At 46.0% G+C, this 21550-nt stretch overlaps 1 protein-coding gene across 1 annotated transcript; it reads right to left on the bottom strand.

Annotated features, from left to right (window-relative positions):
* Positions 1-3352: 3352 nt before the first annotated feature.
* On the bottom strand, positions 3353-18974 carry LOC105098859 (1,25-dihydroxyvitamin D(3) 24-hydroxylase, mitochondrial). The gene is made up of 12 exons (XM_010991619.3): positions 18352-18974; positions 17950-18140; positions 16707-16800; positions 14770-14866; positions 12594-12685; positions 11864-11975; positions 10421-10566; positions 7192-7358; positions 6271-6349; positions 5595-5792; positions 5344-5497; positions 3353-4783 (listed from the first exon to the last, which is right to left on the bottom strand). The coding sequence occupies exons 1-11, from the start codon at positions 18607-18609 to the stop codon at positions 5387-5389; spliced, it is 1545 nt and encodes a 514-aa protein (XP_010989921.1). The 5' UTR covers positions 18610-18974; the 3' UTR covers positions 3353-4783; positions 5344-5386.
* Positions 18975-21550: the final 2576 nt, after the last annotated feature.

Genomic DNA, 21550 nt, shown 5'->3' with positions numbered 1-21550 from the left:
GGACTCAGCTCTAGAATCCTTCTCGATACGGTGTTTCAGGCAGCCGTCACCCATCCACACCAGGAGACGTGGACTAGCCTCCGGCAGATGTCGCCTGGTGCAAAGAGATGAGGGCAAATTATAGCTAAAGAAGCATCAACGATAAATGAACTAAAGGAAGGAATCACCTTAGTAAAAAGAAGGCAAGTGCAAATGAAAAAACAAAACAAAACAATGACAAAGCATGTGTCATCTAAGTATGCGCGGTTGACTCCTGGCTTCATTTTGACTTCCAGACCTCCTGCCTCCTCAACAGATGTAAAATGTATCTCACGTTCGTTTTCACTAAAGCAAAACAAATTTGGGAAGAAAAAGCATACACTGTGCAAATCTTTTAATTAACTCTAAAGCATCAGTACTGGGGTGTTGACGCCCCATGGAAGACTCAGGTGCGAGGCATCCGGATGATTGAGTGCTGCAAATATGTTTTTGCTGATAAAGGGAGGTTCTGCAGGACAGAACAATCGCGGACAGCAATAAAAGATTGTATCATTTGGGTCAATGTCCAATTCAGGAGACTAGAGAAAGCTCAACGAATCAGACTATAGCATAGATGGGGCCTTGGCTTTCAACCAAAGTAGTTCAACAGGCTTTACCAAATACCTGCTGATAGATTAATTGACTGACCTATTATAAATTCTTTGAATGCCACGAAGTGTAGGGAAATGAGTAAGCCTGTGGAGTCAGAGAGATTGGAGTTTAAGTTTTCTGCTTACTGTGTTTCCCCGAGCAAATCTGACTTCTCCAAATCTATTAAAAAATGGAAAGGTTCCCAGCTCCCTGACAAGGCTGATGGAGGATTAGTTGAGACAAGGTACAGGAAAGGGCCTTGAGCACACTCAATAAATGTTAGTTGCCCTCATCAGGTTTTTGTGCGTTTTAGTGAGTTGGTGAAATCCAGCGAGATTCCCTGAACACCAAAGGGGACACGCAGTCAATTTCTAGGGGGGAGCAAAACGGAGTCTGAAAATGAGGTGTGCGGATAATATAACTGAGTGGCGGCTGGGTCACTATCGGTTTGAGAGAATAGTGTTTTTTAATTGTCTTAGTAATTCTCCATCAGTCTCATGAAAACCCTGAAGAGGGAAAAAAAAAAAAAGGTAGTATTAATCCCCAACCCCTGCTAACCCCTGCCGTCCCAAATCTCCTAGGGTCTGCTCTACAGGCAGGAAAAACTAACTCCATTTCCAGAGATTGTTGTCTCCCATTTTCCCCATCTGGACCCAGGACATTTAATTTGACCCGCTCTATCCTTATAAAGGGGGCTGTTTCATTTTTGCTCCTCCAATCCATACGTATGAGTTCTGACACTACCCCTGCTCTGTGCCAAGCACTGAGTTAGGCACATGTCCGGTTTTCTTGTCCTCACAAGAGCACTTGTACATGAGGTATATTAGCCTCTTTTTAATAGCTGAGGCCCAGAGAAGTTGAGTAGACTCCTGAAGTCACACAGCTAGGAGACAGCGCTGCTAGGATGAAAACCCAGCGGAGGTTAGTATCTCCAAATGTGTGTGTTTTCCCCCTACACCAAGGTGGAGTCTGTGGGGCACGGAACTCACAGGCATTTCACTAGAGGGAGAAGCACATTGGAGAATTGGGTCTTCAAGCCAAGCAAGCAATGCAAATATTGCTTATCGTTCCGATAACCTTCACATCTCTTAAATCATCTTCAGGCTAAAGTGACATAGTACCATCTCTCCTAAATCCCCCCCGCTTCCAGTGTTGGAAGTGTCTGCCCTTTTGGTTGAAAACAACACGAAGTGCTTAGCTCCTGTCTAGGGGCTGCGTCATAAGACAAATGCACACCTTAACTCCTAGAACCACATGCAGGGCGGCAGGAGGCTCACGCTTTGAGATGCAGGAGAGAGACAAGAGCTGGACCTTGTCCCCATCCTGTCACCCTGTTGAGTGAGGCTGTTGGAATTATCTATGTTACCTTTGCTCGTGGCCAGCCCTCCGGCTCTAAGCATGGTTGGTGGAGTTTGCATGGGTTAAATGTGCATACAATGTAACTCCACTCCGTCACCTGCTAATGCATAATAGTTGCCCCAAAGATGCCCCAAAGATAATTTTTGACTATTCAGGGGAGCAGCACTGGGGGTGGAATCTTTGCCACAATGTCGAGGAAATCCCTTGATCTCTCAGTTCTCGCCTTCCTTCCCTCCTTTTCCCTTCTCTCTCTTCTTCCCTCCCTCTCTTTCAAAAAATTATCTGGACATCGCAAAAGCCAGGTGGACTGCATTCCCAGTCGTGTATCCTCGTGAACTGGTTTCCCATAAACATGTATTAGACTTTTGTTCAAGCTGAAGAATGGAGTCGACCTTGCGGGAGACAGAATTGGGACTGGAGGAGAAATAATAATAAGCCACAGGCCCTGAACGGCAGGTACTGTCGGTGACAGTCACGACAGGTCGGAGCTCTGTGCTGCTCGCTGCCCTCATGGGGAGGAGCTTTTACGACTTGGCGTGAGTCCTGGTTCAGCCATCCATCAACAGGATGATTGTGGGGAAATTTGCCTAGATCTGTTGGTCACCATAAAGTTCAGGAGCGTTATTTATATAATCAATTAAAAAAAAAACTTTGAATTGTAAAAAAATGAAAGTTTGTGTGTGTGTGTGTGTGTGTGTGTGGAAGAGAGGGGCTGGGGAGACAGCCTCTAGAGGATTTTGATCATCCAGGAAGACTTCCTCCAGGAAGCTTGGGCTGGGCTCTGATTGGCACACAGGAGGAGAAGAACAGGTAAAGAGAGTCCCAGGAGGAAGGATAGCAGGTGCAAAACCTCAGGGGCAGAGAGCATTTAAAGAATAGAGGAGACTGGCAGAAGCCATCATGGCCAGAGTCCAGAGGAATCCGGTGGGTGGCTCATGTGGGCTGGGGCCTGGGGGTCAGTGGGGCCATACTTTACAAAACACTGAAGTCCAGCTTAAGGAATTAGATCTTCATGTAAGAGCAATGGGACGCCACAGAAGCAAGGCTGAGACACGATCAGGCTAGGGTTTTAAAAAGACCAATAGAGCCAATGGACAAGGAACACTCTGGAAGGAAGATGGACATCCATTGGCAGGTTCTGCAGGGGTCCAGAGTGAAGGGGGTGATGGTAGAGACAAAAGTAAATGGACTTGAGAAATTTTTAAGCAGCAAAAAAGGGAACATTATTTTGCCATTCAAATGATCATCTTTTGGTAAAATTGCTATAAAATATTATTGTAATATTATATTGTAAAATAGCCACATGAGGAAATTTTCGAGTGAGACAAAGCTTGAATTTTTAAATTTGGTTGTAATAAATGCAATGAAGGGGAAACATCTCTCATATGTTTTAAAACTTTTATTCTTGCTTTTAGAGAATTCAAAGATACACAGATGAAATCTGACAACACATGTGGATATATAATTCTAAAAAAATTTCACAGCGGGGAGAAAGCATATACCTATTTTTAGTGATATGTACATTATTTGTTCAAATATAAAGATATAAATGTATACTTCTGAAATATTCTAAAAGATATAACCTAAAAAGGAAAATCTTTATCAAATATACAGAAATGTATCGTATGCTTTTAGGAAAAGTAGTAGTAAAAACATGTGCAAATAAACTATATGTAAACACCATTTTAAAGAAAGTTTTATAAGTATTGCATAAATCTATATGTTTTCCATTTATGAAATCACGTTTTCCCAAGGAATTCACATCGCATAACATGGGTTATGTAGTTAATCTATAATGTATGCACACTTTACTAGTGACCCATTCTATAGTCGGGAAAATTAAGGCATGGAAAGCCACTGAATATGTTTAAATTGTGAACTTTAGAACATTGCCCTAAACCACAAGTCCTAAATCAAATACCATATACATATTTTTAAATGATGTAAGCAAATTGCCATTAGAACACAAGCACAAACAATTTGAAAACTGTCGGTCCATTCCTTAATGCCACAGACTAAATAGAGTCAAGGCCATAATTAAATAAAGAATTTCAGGATTTAACACAGTGATGCCTCAGTAAATCATCAAGGTATTCTTACATAGGAGGTTTTGACTTATTTAAAGTACTTCTTAAAATAGATATTTTCTCTAATTTCCCAGTAGTGTTTCTATTTCAAAACAGGAAAAAAAAAACAGTTTCATAGGGACCTGAAAACCTTAACCGACACTTAGTTTTGCTTACATTATTAAGCAAATATTTCCCCTAATATTATATTAAAAGCAGTTACAATAAATGGATTGTCAGCGTGACCCGGGGTCCCTGACAAGCTCGCTGTGGTATGTCTTTCACTGTGAAATGTAAACTTTTGAGAAGTAAAGGTTCAAGCGGTGACTCTGGTAAGGCAGGGCCAGAAACGTTTACTGACTAACTGGTAAGTGCCCAGCCTCCCCACCATGTCATGAAAAGACACAAGAAAGCACAGGAGGACGGAAAATTCTGTAAGTCAGGCGGCCCTGACCACAGTTCCGTGAGCCAAGCAGCACACCCTGCAGAGCGCCTTGTGTTCCGGCGCTCGATCCGTGCTCCCCAAGTTGGATACGGTCCTGATAAGTGCCATCATCTGGGTAGGCAGGACAGCTTGTGGAACGGTCGGACAGAAGAAAGACTACAGACACCTGGGCTGAAACATTCTTCACGTGCTGTTTCACTCTCTGGCTTTTGACGTTTGTTTGCTTTCCGTTAATGCACAAGCCATAAGCATCGTTCTTGCAGGACGGTAAAAATTGCTGCTCTTGGTCTTGCTAAAAAACAACCTGGAAAATAAAGTATACCCCGATGACGCATCAGAGAAGTATAATGAAACAAGAGGAATTATTAGCGAAAAATAAATGCTAAAACAAGTGCCCTGGGCTTTTAGCACAGGTGTGTTTCACCAAGATAACTGTACGCGCTGTCCTTGCTGAAGGATGGGTGTTTCAAAATTAAGCCAGAATTCCTTCATTATCCTACTTGATTCAACTCTGTTTGTTGGGATGATCAGAAATCAACAGATTGCCTAATGGTACCAGACACTTAGGGAGGAATTCACTGGGCCTCATTCAGAAGATATTTGCCAACTGGTCCTTTATAGGCAAGTTTGCCCCCCACCCTGATATTTACATGCACTTATGGACCACTCAGTTGATGCCAGGCTCTGGGCTAGCTACTTTGTATTTGTATCAATTTTCTGGATGGATACGATTTTGGTCCCCATTTTACAAATGAGAAGAAGAAATGAAGGCAGAAAGGTTAACTAACTGCTAAGGTCATCCCATGAATCGGCAGTGAGCAGGGATTTCAACCCCGGACTGGCTGACTTCCAGGCTTGGCTCACCTCTTGGCCATTCTCCGCACCCCAGAAGCTCCCCTGAGGCCTCCTATCGCTGGCAGAGAGCGATGGGGAGCTGCCGGCTGGGCACCAGGATGCCCAAGTGAAGCATCTCCACAGGCTCATGGTCCGTGGCCACGATGTCGTATTTGCGGACGATCTGGAACACAGGAGCACAAAAAGGCAGAATTACCCCTCTTCTCCTGCCCTGAGGAATAGCCCAGAACACACCTGCAGAAACCCCAGCCGGGTCTTACCCAGCAGACAGCCAAGTGGAGCTGGAGCTCAGCCAGGCGGCGACCAATGCACATTCTTTTCCCAATGCCGAAAGGAAGATGGGCGAAAGGGTTGATGTTCTTCTTCGCCTGAAGCCATCGTTCGGGCCGAAACTGACTTGAATCTTCAAAATTTTCTTCATTGGATCCCAACACATGCGTATTTAGCATCAGCACTGTCTAAAAATACCCAGGAACACAAAGTGCTTAAACAGAAGAAAACATTTGAATAGCAAAATTTACAAGAGCCATCACCTTACAAATGTGAAAGTAGCCAACAAATTTATAATAATGATGGTTGCTAGCACATATCCAGTGCATGAAATGTGCCAGGTAATAAATGAAGGTCAAGAATCTCAACATTTTACTTCACATTCTCTTAGCAACCCTGGGAGGTGAGTTCTGTTATTATTCCCATTTTACAGATAAGAAAGCTGAGTTTCACAGAGATGACGGAACGCACTCAAGACTATACTTGAATCCGGGTTTCTCCGTCTCCGTAGCCATGATTCCTAATATTATTCTATGCAACATGTCAACCATATACTGCAATCAGCGTATTTCCAAAATGAACGCTCTCCCAGGAGAAATGTTTAGAGAGAGCTAATGGATATCTTTCAAAGCTCTGTAAGGCACACTCTGTCCAAGTTCTACTTACTCCTTTGGGTAAAGCGTATTCCCCCAGAACCATTGCCTTGTCAAGGGTCCGAGTTGTAAATGGCACGCTTGGGGTAAGCCTGAAAAAATAAAGTCAGAGATGTAAAGGTGGGCACTGACCAAGCTCTAGCTCCAGGGAATGCAGATTCTGTTTAAAAAAACTGCTGCCTAAGTTCTCAAAAAAGGAACACGATCTCAACCCTTCATAAAGAAATTCTATCCCTTTCTTCCCAGTATTTACACCTCTTGTTTTTTTATTCCTTATTGTGTTGGTGAAGACCCCCAGGACAAGGCTGCTTCATAGCTGTTAACAGTGGTTTTTCCCCTATTTCATTTTAGACTTCAAAAGGGTAGGTTTCTGTGCTTCGCCCTTAAGCTTGCTGTTTGTTTCAGGTTTCTTCTATCTACCCTTCATGAAGCTAAAGCTATTTCCTTCTAATCCTCAAGTGCTGTGAGTTTTGCTTTCCAGAAAAAGAATTTTCAAAGGACACTTTATACAGAGGCTCAAAAACACAGACGTCTCTGCGTCTTATAATAATACGGTTCCTTGCTGAGTTTTCATCTCATGGCCTTCAATCACGCCCCTCATCTTAATCACTGCTTACAGCATCCGCTCGAGTATTATTATTACTGATTTAAAGGCAAGGACTCTGACTTACCAAGATTTAATAGAACTTGCCCAAATGATTTAGGAAATGAGTAATAGAGGCTTTTTTTTTTTTCCAGTTTGATAAATGCTTATGACTCAACTATGGGAGATGTTTGTAGGGGGAGACCCCTGATTTTGTACTGATACTGTATCCAGGCAGCCTTGCCTTGCCTTGCCTTGCCTTCCCTTCCCTCCCCTCCCCTCCCCTCCTCTCCCATCCCCTCCCCTCCCCTCCCCTTCCCTTCCCTTCCCCGCTTAGGCACATGTTCTTACCTCATGGATTCTTTCAGACAGGCTTTTAAATACGGCATATTCCTCAAATCCTCTGCCCGTGGCATTTGGTTCTCAGGCAGTACACTCTGAATTTCCCTAAGAAGCTTTTGCTGCACGTGGGGATTACGGGATAGATTGTAGAGAATCCACATTAAGCTGTTTGCTGTCTGAAAGCCAAATGGACATACACTTGAGTTTTCTGCAAATCAACCACCTTAAAACCAATATGAGCTCAACAAACAGTGGCGCCTACCACCTTGTTCTGTAAATATATTAGTGATGCTTTTTCCCATGTCCTTACTGGCTGTGCCTCAAGCAAAGACCATATATGAAAAGTCAGATTTAGTTTATAAAACACATCAATCATAGCTTATTTCCTGAGGGAATCGAGACAGAATGCTTTAAATAGTAGTTGCATCAGGACACAAAATATGGTTTGGCACAAAAATTGAATACAAATGAGGGCCTGTAAATCCAGTGAAATGAAAGTCAGATGGGCAATTGCATTAATATCAATTTCCAGGTTGTGGTGACGTTTTATTGTTTCACAAGATGTTACTATTGCGGGAAATTTGGTGAAGGATTCAAGGGGCCCTTGCTATTTTTTTCTTAGAACTGCATGTGAATCCATAATTATCTCAAACTTCAAAAAAAATTTTTTTAATTGTTTAATATAAAAAATTAATATGAAAATTGAGCAGAGAGAGAAGGCTGGAGCTCCCATGTGTGTTGCTAAGAAAAGTGGTGTTGTTTTTTTAAATTTTACAGTGCAAATGCACAAGAAACTGCATTGCTGGATTTTAAAAGAAAGTTGGTTTTTTTCCTTTGCAACACCCTAAGAAGTTACCACGAAAGTAGAAAGACATTATCTATACCCAGAGTTTCAGCCTCATGCAAAGAATCCTGATAGGAGGGAGCTAACATCAAAATAAGAAATTCTAGCATCAGGTTGAGTATTTCAAGGAACTAGCCACAATTTCTGACAAAGACTCATGGCCTTTTAAGTGGCATCCTTTATTCTCTTTCCAAAGGCAACGAGAGGAGAAAAAAATACTGGCAGCAAAAGCCCATGCAGCTTTTAGCTTCATCATATTCACCAACTGGTAGTCTTATACATTTGTTTTTTAGGCCTATTTTTGGTGAATTTAGGCCAAATATTCCCGTAAAAATGGTCATTGTGCCCTCTCTCTGCAGACATGAAGACGCTTTTGCTAAGTGCTATGTGCCACTCACATCAATGAGTCAAGTGCAGGACAATTTGGAGCCAATGGTATTTATTATTTTTGGAAGATGCCTCCAGGCAGCCTTCTTCATGTCGGAGGACTGGCAGCCTCCGCTGCAAATAAACTGTGGATGTCATTATTACAAGAGTCCAATTGACAAAACAGGAAGAGGGCGTAGCCACCAAATTAGATACACCTTCAAATTTCTCTGATTCTCCAAATGTGACTTTCAGCACAGCCAGGACAAAAAAAGAAACAGATTGAACCATATCAGTAGGTCCCTGACCGCAAGTACCAAATAGGGTTTCCAAAAGACAGATAACTGTAGCTTTCACCGAAGCCCTGCAAGGCAGCCCTGGCCTGTTGGCCTAACTGCAGGGGCTGGACAGAGGGTAAGTGGCCTGGGAAACCTCACGGGCACAAAGTATCCCCACTCGACCTCCATGGGGAGACCCATCTCAAAGCTGGCCTTCCTGCTTCTACTCTGTCTCCACTAGGTCCCCTCTCCATCCGCCAGCCAGAGCCCACTTTACAAATCATAGATTTGATCATGTTATTTCTTTGCTTAAAACATTCCAAGGGCTTTCTGTTACAAGTGTAATGAATCCAAATGCCTTCCTAAGGCTCCTGGTTAACAGGGCTCACTGACTTCTCCAGTGTCAACTCTGACCACAGAGGCTGGTTCTCCAGTCATCCCTGTTTCTGCCCCATGGCCTTTGCACTTGCTATTTCCTCTGTGTGGCTTACTTTTCCACCAGATCTGCCATTGGTTGACTCCTTCTCAGTGTCAGCTCCAGGATGACATCCTTAGAGAGGGACCACCTCCCCTACCTCTCTGTTACTTCACTCTGATGGCATCCTCCATGTCCTGAAGCACTCTCTGAAATGATCCTATTTCCTTGTTTGTTTTCATGTCTATTGTCTGTTCCCTATGACCACTCAAGTTCCAGGAGGGGAACTGGTTCATTGGTTCATCACGGTCTCTCGAGTACCCAGGACAATGCCTGGCACATAGCAGACCCTCGATAGATCCTGAAATCTTTCATTTACTAAACAAGCATTTATTGGGCACCTAGTATGTGCCAAGTGCTATTCTCCACCCTAGGAATACAGCAGGGGACAAAACCAAGTCATCATGGTCATGAAGTTAACATTCCAGTTGGAAAAAAAAGAAGAAGAATGGGTGAAGCTTAACTTTGAACACCCTAAGGAGCCTCTGAGGGTAAGGGATTTAATACGAAAATGAGTTGAAATAAGTTCCCACTTTTGATAGCCTTCTGGAGCATCCTCACTTTGTGTTCAGATCAGAAACACCACGGAAAGGGGGAAACATGAAACAGACACGACCTAGGACACACTCTTCTGAGAGATGATGGGTGAATGAGGGCTATTAATATCATCACTCCAATGACGGCTCAAAAAAATGAGCCAAAGAAAGTTGAGCTCGCCTGACTCCTTGTCAGCGTTTGCGTTTGGAGTCTGGTGGGGTTGTGTACTTACTAGGGGTGTCAACCATACTGGGGACAGAATTTTGGTATTAAAATGAACTGTTTCACTTAAATTGAAATCAAAGTTTTCCCGAATTCACTCTGTTGACAATTTTAAGCAGAAAAATAAATTATTGGACTAGCAAAACATATCCCAATATTTTTAGACTAAATGAAAACCACTGCTAGGCACTTGTGGGTAATATGGATAACCATCTAAAATATACCCAATTTTTAGAAGCCTGGATTGTCTACCTTGCTACTGTGTAGGATTTTACTGCCTCTGAATTCCTGTAGCAGCTTGCGTATTTGTCATGGCACTGATACCCTGCTCTGGGATTTTTCCATCATATGTTTAAGCACTGGGTATCCCCCACAGTCTCGTATGAGACTTTTTATTTTTGCTAAGCTAATGCTCAGTGAGTCCTTAGGGAATGGGCAAGTTGAATGACGGTAAGATTCATGAAAAGGATTTTACAGACGGTTGATAGAGCAAACTGAAATCGGACCACCCCTTACCGTCTCCACCGCAGCCAGCTGGAGCTCCGTCACGGCAGCATACAGTTCTTTCTTTGAAAGCTGATTGTGGTGATAAATATCACACAGGAAATCCATGCTGGGCTGCTCCGCATATTTCTCTAACCGGTTGTCGATACAAGATTTGACTGTTGGAGACAAAAGAAGGGGAGAGGAAGTCGGTTGGAAATTAGGATAGGGAAAAGAACAAAGGGAAGCTAGGGTCAAATTCTCCTTGCAGCATCCAAAGGGGCTTTGCAGGCAATCTGACGATTTGACAGTTTGTTAGATCAGCTCATACTGCCTCGTTCTTAGGTGGGCAAGGACTGATCCAGGCCCACGTGAACAGAGCTTCTCAAATATTCACGTGCACAAGAGTCACCTGGGCATCGTTTTAAAATGCAGATTCTGATTCAAGCATCTGAACCAGAACTTGGACCCAGATCTAAGCATCTAGCTGAGATGGTCACTGACACTGGCAAAGTGGGATCTGGCTCCCAAATTTTGGCAGCAGAGGAGAGGGGAACCTCTCCCCCATTGCTAACACACACACACACACACACACACATTCAGTGCCCACCCATGTGGACAATGATGGCAAACATTTCTGATGTTTGTAAAGTACATTCCAGGCATGTGTCTCTCTCACTTCAATCCATTATGCAAGCCCCTGCCACAATAGTAATAATAATGGTGATGAGAATGATGATGACAGTAAATGGGAGAGCAGTTAGAATTTGATTTTCAGGAGCCCTTCTGCCTGGCTTCACATTGGCTTTGCCATCACCTAGCATGTAATCTTGAGAAAGTTATTTAATTTCTCTGTGCCTCAATTCTGTCACTTGGGCCTCACAGAAGGACGCATCTTACAGGTTCTTTAAGAGAATTAAATGAGTCTCTGTGTGTGTGTGTGTGTGTGTGTGTGTGTGTACCCACAGAACAACGTGCAGCACCAGAGAGTCCCACCGTAACGTAGCAGAAATAGCTCTGATCTGTTGAGACGTTGTGCTATGCTAGGTTTTGTGTTATCTATATCAGACCTAAACACAGGTGCATTGAGGTATGTACTACTACAAATACTATTATTGTTGTTGTTGTTGTTTTAACCCATTTTAGAGACAAGACAACTGAGGATGAAAAAGCACATTTGGCCGAGCTGCCAAACCCAATGGCAAAGCTGGGACTTGAACCCAGGAATCTTTGAGTCCAGAGCTCTTGCTTTGAACCACACGTACTTCCCAAAGAAGATTACAGAAACCACCTCAGGCCTCTTCCTTCGACTTCCTCGGTACCAGGGCAATGCCCAGACCCATGGGTCTGCAAAGGCCAGAAGAGTCAGGAGGAGCAACTCCACCAAAGGATGGGGTGCTGAGGCCAAGAGGATCATCCAGACCTTCGGGCAGCAGCTCCGGAGTCAGGGCTGCCGGGCACGTGGGGCCGGATTACCTGACTTGAATATGGTGTCCCAGGCCTGCGTGTGGGCCTGCCAGACCTTGGTGTTGAGGCTCTTATGTAGCTCGACCGGGGTGACCATCATCCTCCCGAACGTGCTCATCATCTGTGAGGAACACAGGTGCCTTTTCATTCCTGTTTCTCTTTCTCTCAAAGGCAATTTGCACTCTGCAAGGGCAGCGTTCTAAACGCCCACACCCTTTACTGCCCCAAAGGCTGGAACTGCAGGGCCTCCCCGGGGTTCTCACTCCCACTCCCCAGTGACGTGTGAAAATCATCTTTGGGATGCTTTCCCACTGAATATATTTAATTTAAAATTTTGATCTTATGACCTAAATGTAAAAAAAAAAAAAAAAGAAAAGAAAGCTACGAATCTCATATCTACTTCAATTGCCAATAATTTCCAAACTTCAGCCATTCCTAAAACCAGTTTCACTGCGTCCACTGTATCCACATACAACCAGCAGACTGTATTTTGATCAACTGACCTTTAACTAGAATACCCACTTACACCTTGCCCAAACGATGATTTAATGTGCTTTTACATCACATGTGTGTACATGCACACACGTTCATGACAATACATCACCCACGTTAAAATGAACACTTAACTATTGCAATAAAACGCGGGAGGGTGCCACTCTTGGGAAGCACTGGGATCCACATTTGTTAAGTTCTGTAAGTGATTTATAAGAAAAACTGCTCTCCCCAGGGAGACACTTACTGTTTTGATGGCCATGATGAAGTTCAAAGCTTCATCCCCTGCGTTCTTCTGGAGGAGCCCGAATCGCTTCTCATACAGCACAAGGCAGATGCCTGTTATTTAACATAATCAACACGATTACCCATTCATAGCGACCCTGGGGTCTATGATTAGCTGGCCACTGAAGACTCGATTCTGTTTCACGAAAGTGAGGTCTTTTTTGAGAGCAGATGAGAGGCGAAGAGTCTGAGCGAAAGGGGCCTGATCAGGTTTTCCTCTCTTTCTGGAAACTGTCTCCAGGTCCGATGACTCATCCCCTATAGGACCTCCTGGTCAGAAAAGCCAGCTGTGACGATGCAGCCATTTTTATGCATGAACGAATCTCTCCTGTAATGTCTTGCTTTTCTCAGAGTTCACCCTTGAGATCATTAGACATTGTTAATGCCTACCCAGTTCTCACGTTCCTCCATTTCTTTCCTAAGAGAACCCTGATTTTATTGAGGTTGTCAATGTGTCAGTCCATAGGCAATAAATCAGGATTGAACTAAGACAGCCCTGCTCCCTGATTTCTCAGGCTTCTGCAAGAAGCCACACGACCCAGGTCTGGCCAATGAGACCCGAGGGAAACCCTTTTGCTTTCTTGATAAAGGGGAAGGAATAGCTGGCTTAGCTCTTCCCTTCTTGTTTTTGCCTGGAATGCAGACAGAGGTGAGGCCAGGAGGGGCAGTAACCATTCTGCAACCAGCCAGCTAGCTCAGGGTAGATGAGAAAGAAGATGGAACCGGCTTGGGTCCCTAGTGATATCACCGAGAGCCAGCTGGGGACTGTCTTCCTCAAGACTTCTCGTAAAGCTAGACAACAATTTTTAAACCACCATGGTCAGGTTTCCCTTGACTTGCAAAGAAATGCATCTGATACTCCTTAATCTGAGTATTTACAGTGGACAATTTCCAAAGCGTACTCTCTTTTGTCCTCTATAATCATTGTCTCCTTTGACTCTGCTCCTCTGTCCCTTAACACCTTCTGCCGGTTTCTTACTGGCACGGAGCTTTCTCATGTGCTAAGATGACTGTCCATAACTTTAAAGCCAGGTCAGTCTGACGGGGGAGACAGATCAGGGCAGAAGCCTCCATCCCGGGGTGCCCTCGCCAATCCGTCATGTCAGCAGCCAAGAGCAGTCCTTCCAGCGAACCGGACCAGGACACCTTCCTGCTGAAAGCGTGCTGCTGTTGCTCCCAGGGACTCTGGGCTCAAAGCCAAACGCCCGTCCCTGACTGATATGGATTGACACGGGCTGGCCGCTGCCTTTCTCCCAACCTCTGCCCTCGCCATCCTTGACCCTTGCAGTACATGCTCCAGCCATTCTGAACTCCTTTCTTTCCCCTCTGCATAATACTCTCTGTTCCTTCTGCCTGGAACGTTCTACCTTCTGAAGGCGAACCTGGCGAACTCCTACTCACCCCCAAGGCCTTGGCTGAGATGGCATCATCTTGAGAAGTGGCCCCTGACCAAACTCGGCTGAGATGGCCATCTCTGATTAACCCCCAAGCTTGAACCTCCTCAGCTCCGCTTTGTTTGGAACCTTCCATGGCTCAACATCTGACTCAAAGTAAAAGCTCTTGCGAGGACTTACAGGTGGTGGCTTAATCTTTATCAGCTCCTCTTTCCCCTCCCCCTGTAATCCACCCACGCTGGCATCCTCGAAATTCCTCGAAGGCATCCACCCCAGGGCATTTGCACTTCCTGTCTCCACTGTCCCAGCGGTCTTCCCACAGATACACCAAGGACTTGCTCCTTGCCTTCCTTTAGGCCTCACCTCAAATGTCTCCTTACCAAAGCAGAATTGCCTCATCTAGGAATCTATATTCTAGAACCCAAAATACATATTAAAATATGTTTACTTGGTGATTATCACCCCTACTAAAATCTGAGCTCCATGGGAGCAAAGATGTTGCCTATTTTATTCACTGTCGTGTCCCTAGTACAGTGCCTGGCACCTAGCAGGCGTTCAACAAGTGTTTGTTGAATGACTACATAAACAACTGCATGTAAAGCGTCATTTAAGTGCCTGAAAGCATTAAGAAGGCTGCTGTGGGTCAGCAGTAGTACCTGATGACAGATGAGCTATTGACAGAGCCACGTTTGTCCTCAAAATCACTTGCAAAATCAAACCAACAAGTCGGTGAAGACAACTTACTTTCAAAGGACCATTTGTTCAGCTCGCTGTACAAGTCTTCAATGCGGCCCTTCTCATCACAGAGCTCATCTATTCTACTCATAAAATCAGCCAAGACCTGAAAAGAAAGAAATCCCAAAAGCCACACTTCAGTCATTGAAGGAAAACAAAAGTTCAAACCTCAGTAAGCTGGCTTCAGGTTTGGCTACCGTGTATATTCACTCACTGCTCATAATGTTATGCATTCTGAATCATCGCTAATTACAGATTCTCCTTGGGAGTTCGCCTTCTGCCCCAGCACCCTTGTCCTGGGCTATTTCCTGAGCAGCCTCCCCGAAGCTTAAGTTTCAGCTTTTGATCTAAATTTAAGCGGAGAAAAACATTTCTTCTAATCAAAATGGAGAATAAACCACGAAGGTGGAATCAGCCAGCTGTTCCCGTTGGCACAATGGCTCCAGGACTCTTGCTCTCCTGAGGTCTGCCACTTCCGCAGCTGGGCGAGCGAACCTCTCTTTACTGGTTGGTATTGTGCTAAGCGTGTTGAATTTAGATCCAGCAAATCTGTAAATTCTGGGCGCAGCTTCTTCACTAAACCTCCCTGTCACTGTGGGGCAAGTCGTGAAAGGCCTATAGACGCTGGTTTCCACAGTCAGAGTTTTAGGTGACTAATGCTTTGCATTTAATGAGGCTTGTATGCAACCAAGCACTGTACACAGTGTGTTACCTTAGCTGGTCCTCAAAACAACCTCGTGAGGTAGGAAGGACTGCCAGTATTCCCATTTCCTCGGTAACAGATGAGAAAGCTGAGGCTGAGAGAGTGGCTAAGGCACTCTCCCTCGGACACATAGCTGATCAGCGGCCGTGCTGGGGTCTGAAATAGGGTGTATGTGACTGCAAAGCCCACGGATGTAACTAAGGGGCATGTTTAGTTTGCTCACATAGCTCATTAAAAAGCGCTTTGAATTGGTTATCAAAAAAACCCTAGAGATGTCACATGAACATCTGGGTTTTCCTCTTGTTATCAAAAAATAATAGTAATGACTAGATCTGGTGACCCTGGGTCTACATTTCCATGTGTAGGCATTTGCCAGAGCTGGGGCAGCTGTCCCCTCTAGAAAGGTCATGCACTATTCTGTTTGCTAAAATCCCTGCTGGATCTGCCTTATACACTTGTATTAATCAGGTGGCCCCTGGAAGCTAATGAATTTTGCAATCTTTCACCTATACCATCTTATATGGGTTCAGTTCAAAATAAACACTCAGAGTAAACTGGAGTAAAAATAGATCACTGTATGCTTTAATCTCTCCCCACTTGGCCCCCTGTTGGCTAAAGGATAATGCCGCATTACCTTAGCGTGGCACAAAAACTTTATCAAGACTGGCCCTCTGCCCAACATCATTTCAGAGAGAGCGTCACTTCAGCTGCACTGAATGTACTGTTCTCTGAACACACCATCTCATGCCACCATATTTTCAGGAGGCCATTCTCTCTGCCTGAATACTTTCTCTCCCTTCTCTGGTTTGCAGACTCCTACTCATCCTGCAAAACCCAGTTCAAATGTCGCTACCTAGGAATTTTATGGCATTATCTCATTTAATCCTCACAGTAAACCTATGGAGTGGGAATTGTTACTCTCAGTTTATAGAATGGGAAACTGAGGATGTTAAATCGTACAGTCAGGTTACATAATTAGGGGGTATGTCAAAGTCTATGCTCCAAAAAAAAAAAAAAAGTCTATGCTCCTAACTGCTCCCTCATGGAGATACTACTTTAAAAGACAGGGAGGAATAAGGGTTTGGGGGGGAGGATGTGGAGAGGAATGAGGAGAAAAGGAGACCCCTGAATCATCCCAATTGCCTGCTTTTTCTTGTACACTTTTAGCTGCGACCTGAGGCTCCATTAACATCCCCCCCCCCATCCCCAAGGGAACCAGAAAGGCTAACTCCAGCCTGCAAACCTCATTGATTTTGTTGTCCAGCTTCATGACTTCCACTGGTTTCATTAGTTTCTTTTGAAAGGCACTCCTGACCCTCTGCCAGTCTTCTCCTTCCCTGGGAGAGAAGCAGAATTTAGAGCAAATTGAAAGGAAAAGAACAAAGAAGCAAAGATACTTCTAGCTCTGCAATTGCTTGAACTATATAATCAAATGAATGAATAATCGTGCCAAGAAATAGCCAGAGAATATTTGCATTGGAACATTTGGGAACATGAATAAGCACCTTTCCTCTGGGCCAAAGATGGCGCCTGAAAGATGAAGTCCAGATAATTCAGGTTCAGGGCTTTTGAGGTGCTCTTGCTGGGGTTGAACTGGGAGGCCAGTGGCCTCAGTTCCCAGCAGTAAGAGTGGGCACCTGAACATCCCCCTCACCAGCAACCCTGACCTATTTGAGGAAAAATCTTGTCTTCTTTCAACCCATTAAAGACACATTCACAGAACACCTCAAATTTAGAATTTTGCCATTGGCTTCAAATAACACACAGAGATTCACTGTTCTCATCAGGAACCCTTTTGCACTTGCCCTAAGGCTGACCACGCAGCGTGTGATGCTCCATGCATTAATACTTTTTTTTTTAAATTCCAATAATGATATCCTGAAAAATATAACTACTAGGCATTATAATTTGGGGGTAAAAAGAGTGCTAACTTGTTAAATAGTAACAATGTTAAAGCCGAGGAATGATACCACATTATAGCATTTCTCTCTCTCAAACGCAACCTCCTCATCCCAGCTTTCCAAGTAGATCTAGGTCCTAACCTCCCAGTCCCCTTTAGAAAGGTCATTGCCAAAAGCAAAAGGAGCTAATTTCTGGAGTTTGAGCTTCCAAGAACGGGTGGTGGGGTGGCGGTGGTCACAGAGAATTTTAAGGGATAATTTGTTTGTATAACACGTTTTCCTGGCACTTTAGCTTGGCAATCTCATCCTGCCCAAAAGTCTGAACACCACAATTTGTAAAACATTTGTTCGGCGTTTCTTTGACGGAAAGGCCTGGCCCAGCCCAGTCCCCGGAGAGAAAACAGGTATTGGATGCGCAGTACAGCTGCGCCGCCCCCCACTCTGGTCCACGCCAGAGCCCGTGACGGCACCAGGTAGGGGCTTCCGCGTTCACCCTGCATTAGAAGGACCCAACCTCAGGGAACCCTAATTCCCGCCCCTTCCCAGTTTCCAGCCACCGGCCCCCGTCCTGCCTCCCGGACTCACAGGATCAGCAGCCCGTAGCCCTCCGCGCGGTAGTCGCGGTAGGCCTTCCACGGCTTGATTTCCAGCCGCTGCGGGTACGCGCTCTCTGCGCGGTACAGCGCTTCCAACAGGCACGGCGAGCCCAGGTGCACCGAGTCGAAGGAACCCAACTTCATGCGGAAAATCTTGCCATACTTCTTGTGGTACTCCGCCTGCAGCCGGCGGGCAGGGTGCCAGATCAGCGCGCACTCCCTGCAGCCCAAGAGCGCTTCTCTTGCCTCCCGCCTCCTTCCTCCTGGGGACCGGGGACCGCGGCAGCGGGGACACCCAAGCGCCCGGTGCTCCCAGATCGCGCACCTCAGGGAGGGTTTAGAGCGCAGGGCTGGGAAGGGAGAGGGAATTGGGATGAGGCGAGGCATTTACCAGTGTGTCGTGCTGTTTCTTGAGTCCCCCTTTCCAGAGAATTTCCAGGAGGCTGCCCAGCAGTGGCCACTTGGTGGGACCGGGGAGAGCTGCCGCGTCCTGCGCCTCGCCGCGTTCCGTCATGGGACAGAGGGGCACCTCCCGCGGCCGAGGCGGCGCGCACGCGGTGGATGTCACGGGTCTAGGGGGCTGCCCCGGGCTGCGCAGCTGCTGCAGGAAGGCGGCAAGGGAGCGGCTCTTGCTGATGGAGGAGCTCATGGCAGCGGGAGAGACCCGGCGCGTGGGAATGTGCGGGGACTGGGAAGCGCGAGGTTGTCAAAGAGGCTTGGGTGGGTTTTGGAGGCTTGATGATTGTAGGAAGGAGAGGCAAAGAGGAGCAACAGATGTGATGGAGCGGGCAGAGGAGAGACAGAGAGGACCTCGGCGAGGATGCTTGACGCGGTACTTCGCGACCGGCTCAGTGAGCGGATGCCTGCCGAGCTCTGGCCGCAGGGGCTGGAGGAGCGCAGCCGGGAGTTGGATGTCTCTCGGAAGAAAGGAAGGGATGTGGATCCGCCTGTTGGTCTGCGGGTCTGACTTCCAGATCTGGAGCCGTGAAGTGGAAGTGTCAAGGAGGACAGAAGAGATGCTGGCGCTGAGCCTTCCTCCTGTCCCTCTCCAAGCTCCATGGCCGGGGACCATGTATTTATGGAGACAGGGCAGGCCCTGAGTGGCCAATGAGCACGCTAAGTGGGGCAGAGTGGGTTGCGGCTAAGGGACGCGGGACCCGGGTGGGGTGGGGTGGGAGTGGAAATAGGATGGAGTCAGCGAGGTGAGCGAGGGCGCCCGGGCCTCGGGTGACCGGTGCGCCGCTCTCCGGGCGGGAACGCCGCGGACTCCACCCCGGAGATAACCCCCGGGGAGGGCACCCTCGCCGGAGTTCACCGGGTGTGCGCCGAGCGCGCCTCCCCGCCCTCCCCCGGCGGGCAGGAGCGGGCAGTGGCGGCCGCGGCTGCAGCCCCGCGCTTGCACAATCGCCTGCGGGGCGGGCGAGGTCTCCGAGTGCGGCCCCGGGACGGATGCCGGCGCCAGCCGGGGGCCCGAGAGCCCGCGCGCCTCCCGGAGCCAGTTTTTGCCAGCCTGGACGGAACTGTTTTTGCTGGAAGGCTGGCTTTCTGCACCTCCCAAGGTGGGGAGGGTTTGAGACTTAGTGAAAGGCCGCCAAAGAGAAGATTAACCTGGGGATCGCGTCTTAACTTGGGCAAGGACCTGAGTTTGGGGAATTTCCTCTCTAGCTGCTCCATTTGGTTTTTTTTTTTTATTCCTTTATTAATGAACGAATGCAGGTAAAGCGCCTACTGAATTGTTCACAGTCAGCACTCCTCCTGGTTGTTGTTACCTCTTTGGATAGTTGTGAAATGAGCGGCTCAAGCACAGCTTGCAGTCGAGCCCGGGCCTCCTCTCCCCCTTCCACCTGCGCCCTCCCTCTTTCTGGACACCGACCACCTTGTGCAAAAGATACGCATCTGCAGCTTCGAAACGCGGCCCCCACCCACTCCTGCAAAGTCCATCTTAAGCAAGCGCGGAAACACGCATTGTACACGCATGCACACTTCCCAGAGTCCCCCTGGCTGGCAAGACTAGACCTCTCTGAGGAAGAGAAGCCGGAGATTTTTGCCGATTGTTTGGAAGTGGTTCGTGTTCTTTTGTTTTGATCCAATACAAAAACCCCCGCCAGCCAGGGAGGAGGTGAGGGACGTTCTGTTTCCCCCCAGGGCTTTTCAGTCACGTGACTGCGTTCTTCTATAAATTTTTTGACCCTAATGTTAACAAAACAAATCCTTCCCTGGTTAAGTTATTGTAAACTTTTAGTTTGTTTCTTGAAAACCTTTTGCAGTCCGACTTGAGCATGAACTCTGTTTTTTTGGATGTATCTTGAGTAAAGAATTATATCTATTTATGTAGACACCTCTATATACAATACATAGTATATATTATGTAGCACATGCCATAGATTATATACTATATGTAATGTGCACTATACCGAATACACCATGTGTTACATAGTATACAAATATAAGCTTTCTAGGGCTATATGATAAGCCAGGCACTGAGCAAGACATTTACATAGACTTTCTCATTTCAGCACAATGACAAAAAAAAAAGTAGAAATTTAGAGGGTTATATAATTTGCCCTATGTCACAGACCTCATAGGACTCGTGGGAGTCAGACCCAGATTTTCCAGTTTTAGCCTTTGCTATGTACATCCATGCATCATGCTATATTACATGACCTTTTCTTAAACCAGGAGTATCTCAGAATATTGGAAATATTCCTTAAATGGGAATATCTCCAAAAGGGAGGTGGGCAGGAACAGTATGCATGGGGCTGTGGATACAATGTTTTATGTGCTAATGGTGGCAAAAAAAATAATAATAAAACAAATAAACAAACAAACAAAGAATAAATGGTCCCAAATAGAAGATCCATTCCGTTCACTCCTGTGTGCCTTGCTTCTGGCGCATGGTGCTTGGCGCATGGTGCTTGTCACATCGTAAATGCTCAAGAAATGCCAAGTACTTTTGTTATGTCAGCTATTGAGTTGTTCCCCTCACCTTGTTTTCTCTTTTCTTTCTCTCTCTGTGGGTGTGCTTAAGCAGAAAATTTCAGATTTGCTAGATTTTCATATGAGCTTAGCATCATGTTGCTTTATAAACTCCAAGTGGATACTTATAAGTGCAGACGATCACTGTCTCATTTTAGCCAGCAAGAAAATTCCTCTTTCGGGGAAATTGCCTTCTCATGACCAGTGGAGAAATAATTTGTATACTGGATTGCAGAGAGGAAAACAGTACTGGTTCTTAGAAACCTGGTTAACATCAACACATACCCATCCTTGATGAGGTGCAGCTAAATTCAAAATGACTATGCCAAGCCCTGTCCCAGAAACTCACTCTTCCTCACTTGGCCCTCCTCCCTCACTCATTACTTTGTCCCGGTGAGTCATCTCGACAGGCATCCTGCTGGGACTCACTAATGAGAGATCTTGCAGCGCCTCATAAATGCCCAGCATCATTACTGAGACGGGCCCAGGCCCTCTGTTTTCTTCTGGGAAATCTTACCAAGTCCTGAAAGGATAATTACACTCCAGCCCGCGCACCAAGCAACTGCAGATGACAAAGTGTGTGTATGTGTGTGTGCATGTGTGTGTGCGTGTGT

Source organism: Camelus dromedarius, chromosome 18, assembly GCF_036321535.1.
Source record: "Camelus dromedarius isolate mCamDro1 chromosome 18, mCamDro1.pat, whole genome shotgun sequence".
Classification (NCBI taxonomy): domain Eukaryota; kingdom Metazoa; phylum Chordata; class Mammalia; order Artiodactyla; family Camelidae; genus Camelus; species Camelus dromedarius.
This window is presented reverse-complemented; position numbering and strand designations above follow the sequence as displayed.

What these genes read in the sequence shown, in the direction of transcription:
- LOC105098859 (XM_010991619.3), bottom strand. Translation starts at nt 18,609, where the DNA reads ATGAGCTCCTCCATCAGCAAGAGCCGCTCCCTTGCCGCCTTCCTGCAG. An exon ending in AGAAACAGCACGACACACTG is followed by an intron (nt 18,141 to 18,351) that starts GTAAATGCCTCG and finishes CGCCGGCTGCAG; the next exon opens with GCGGAGTACCACAAGAAGTA. An exon ending in GGACACCATATTCAAGTCAG is followed by an intron (nt 10,567 to 11,863) that starts GTAATCCGGCCC and finishes TGTCTCCAACAG; the next exon opens with TCAAATCTTGTATCGACAAC.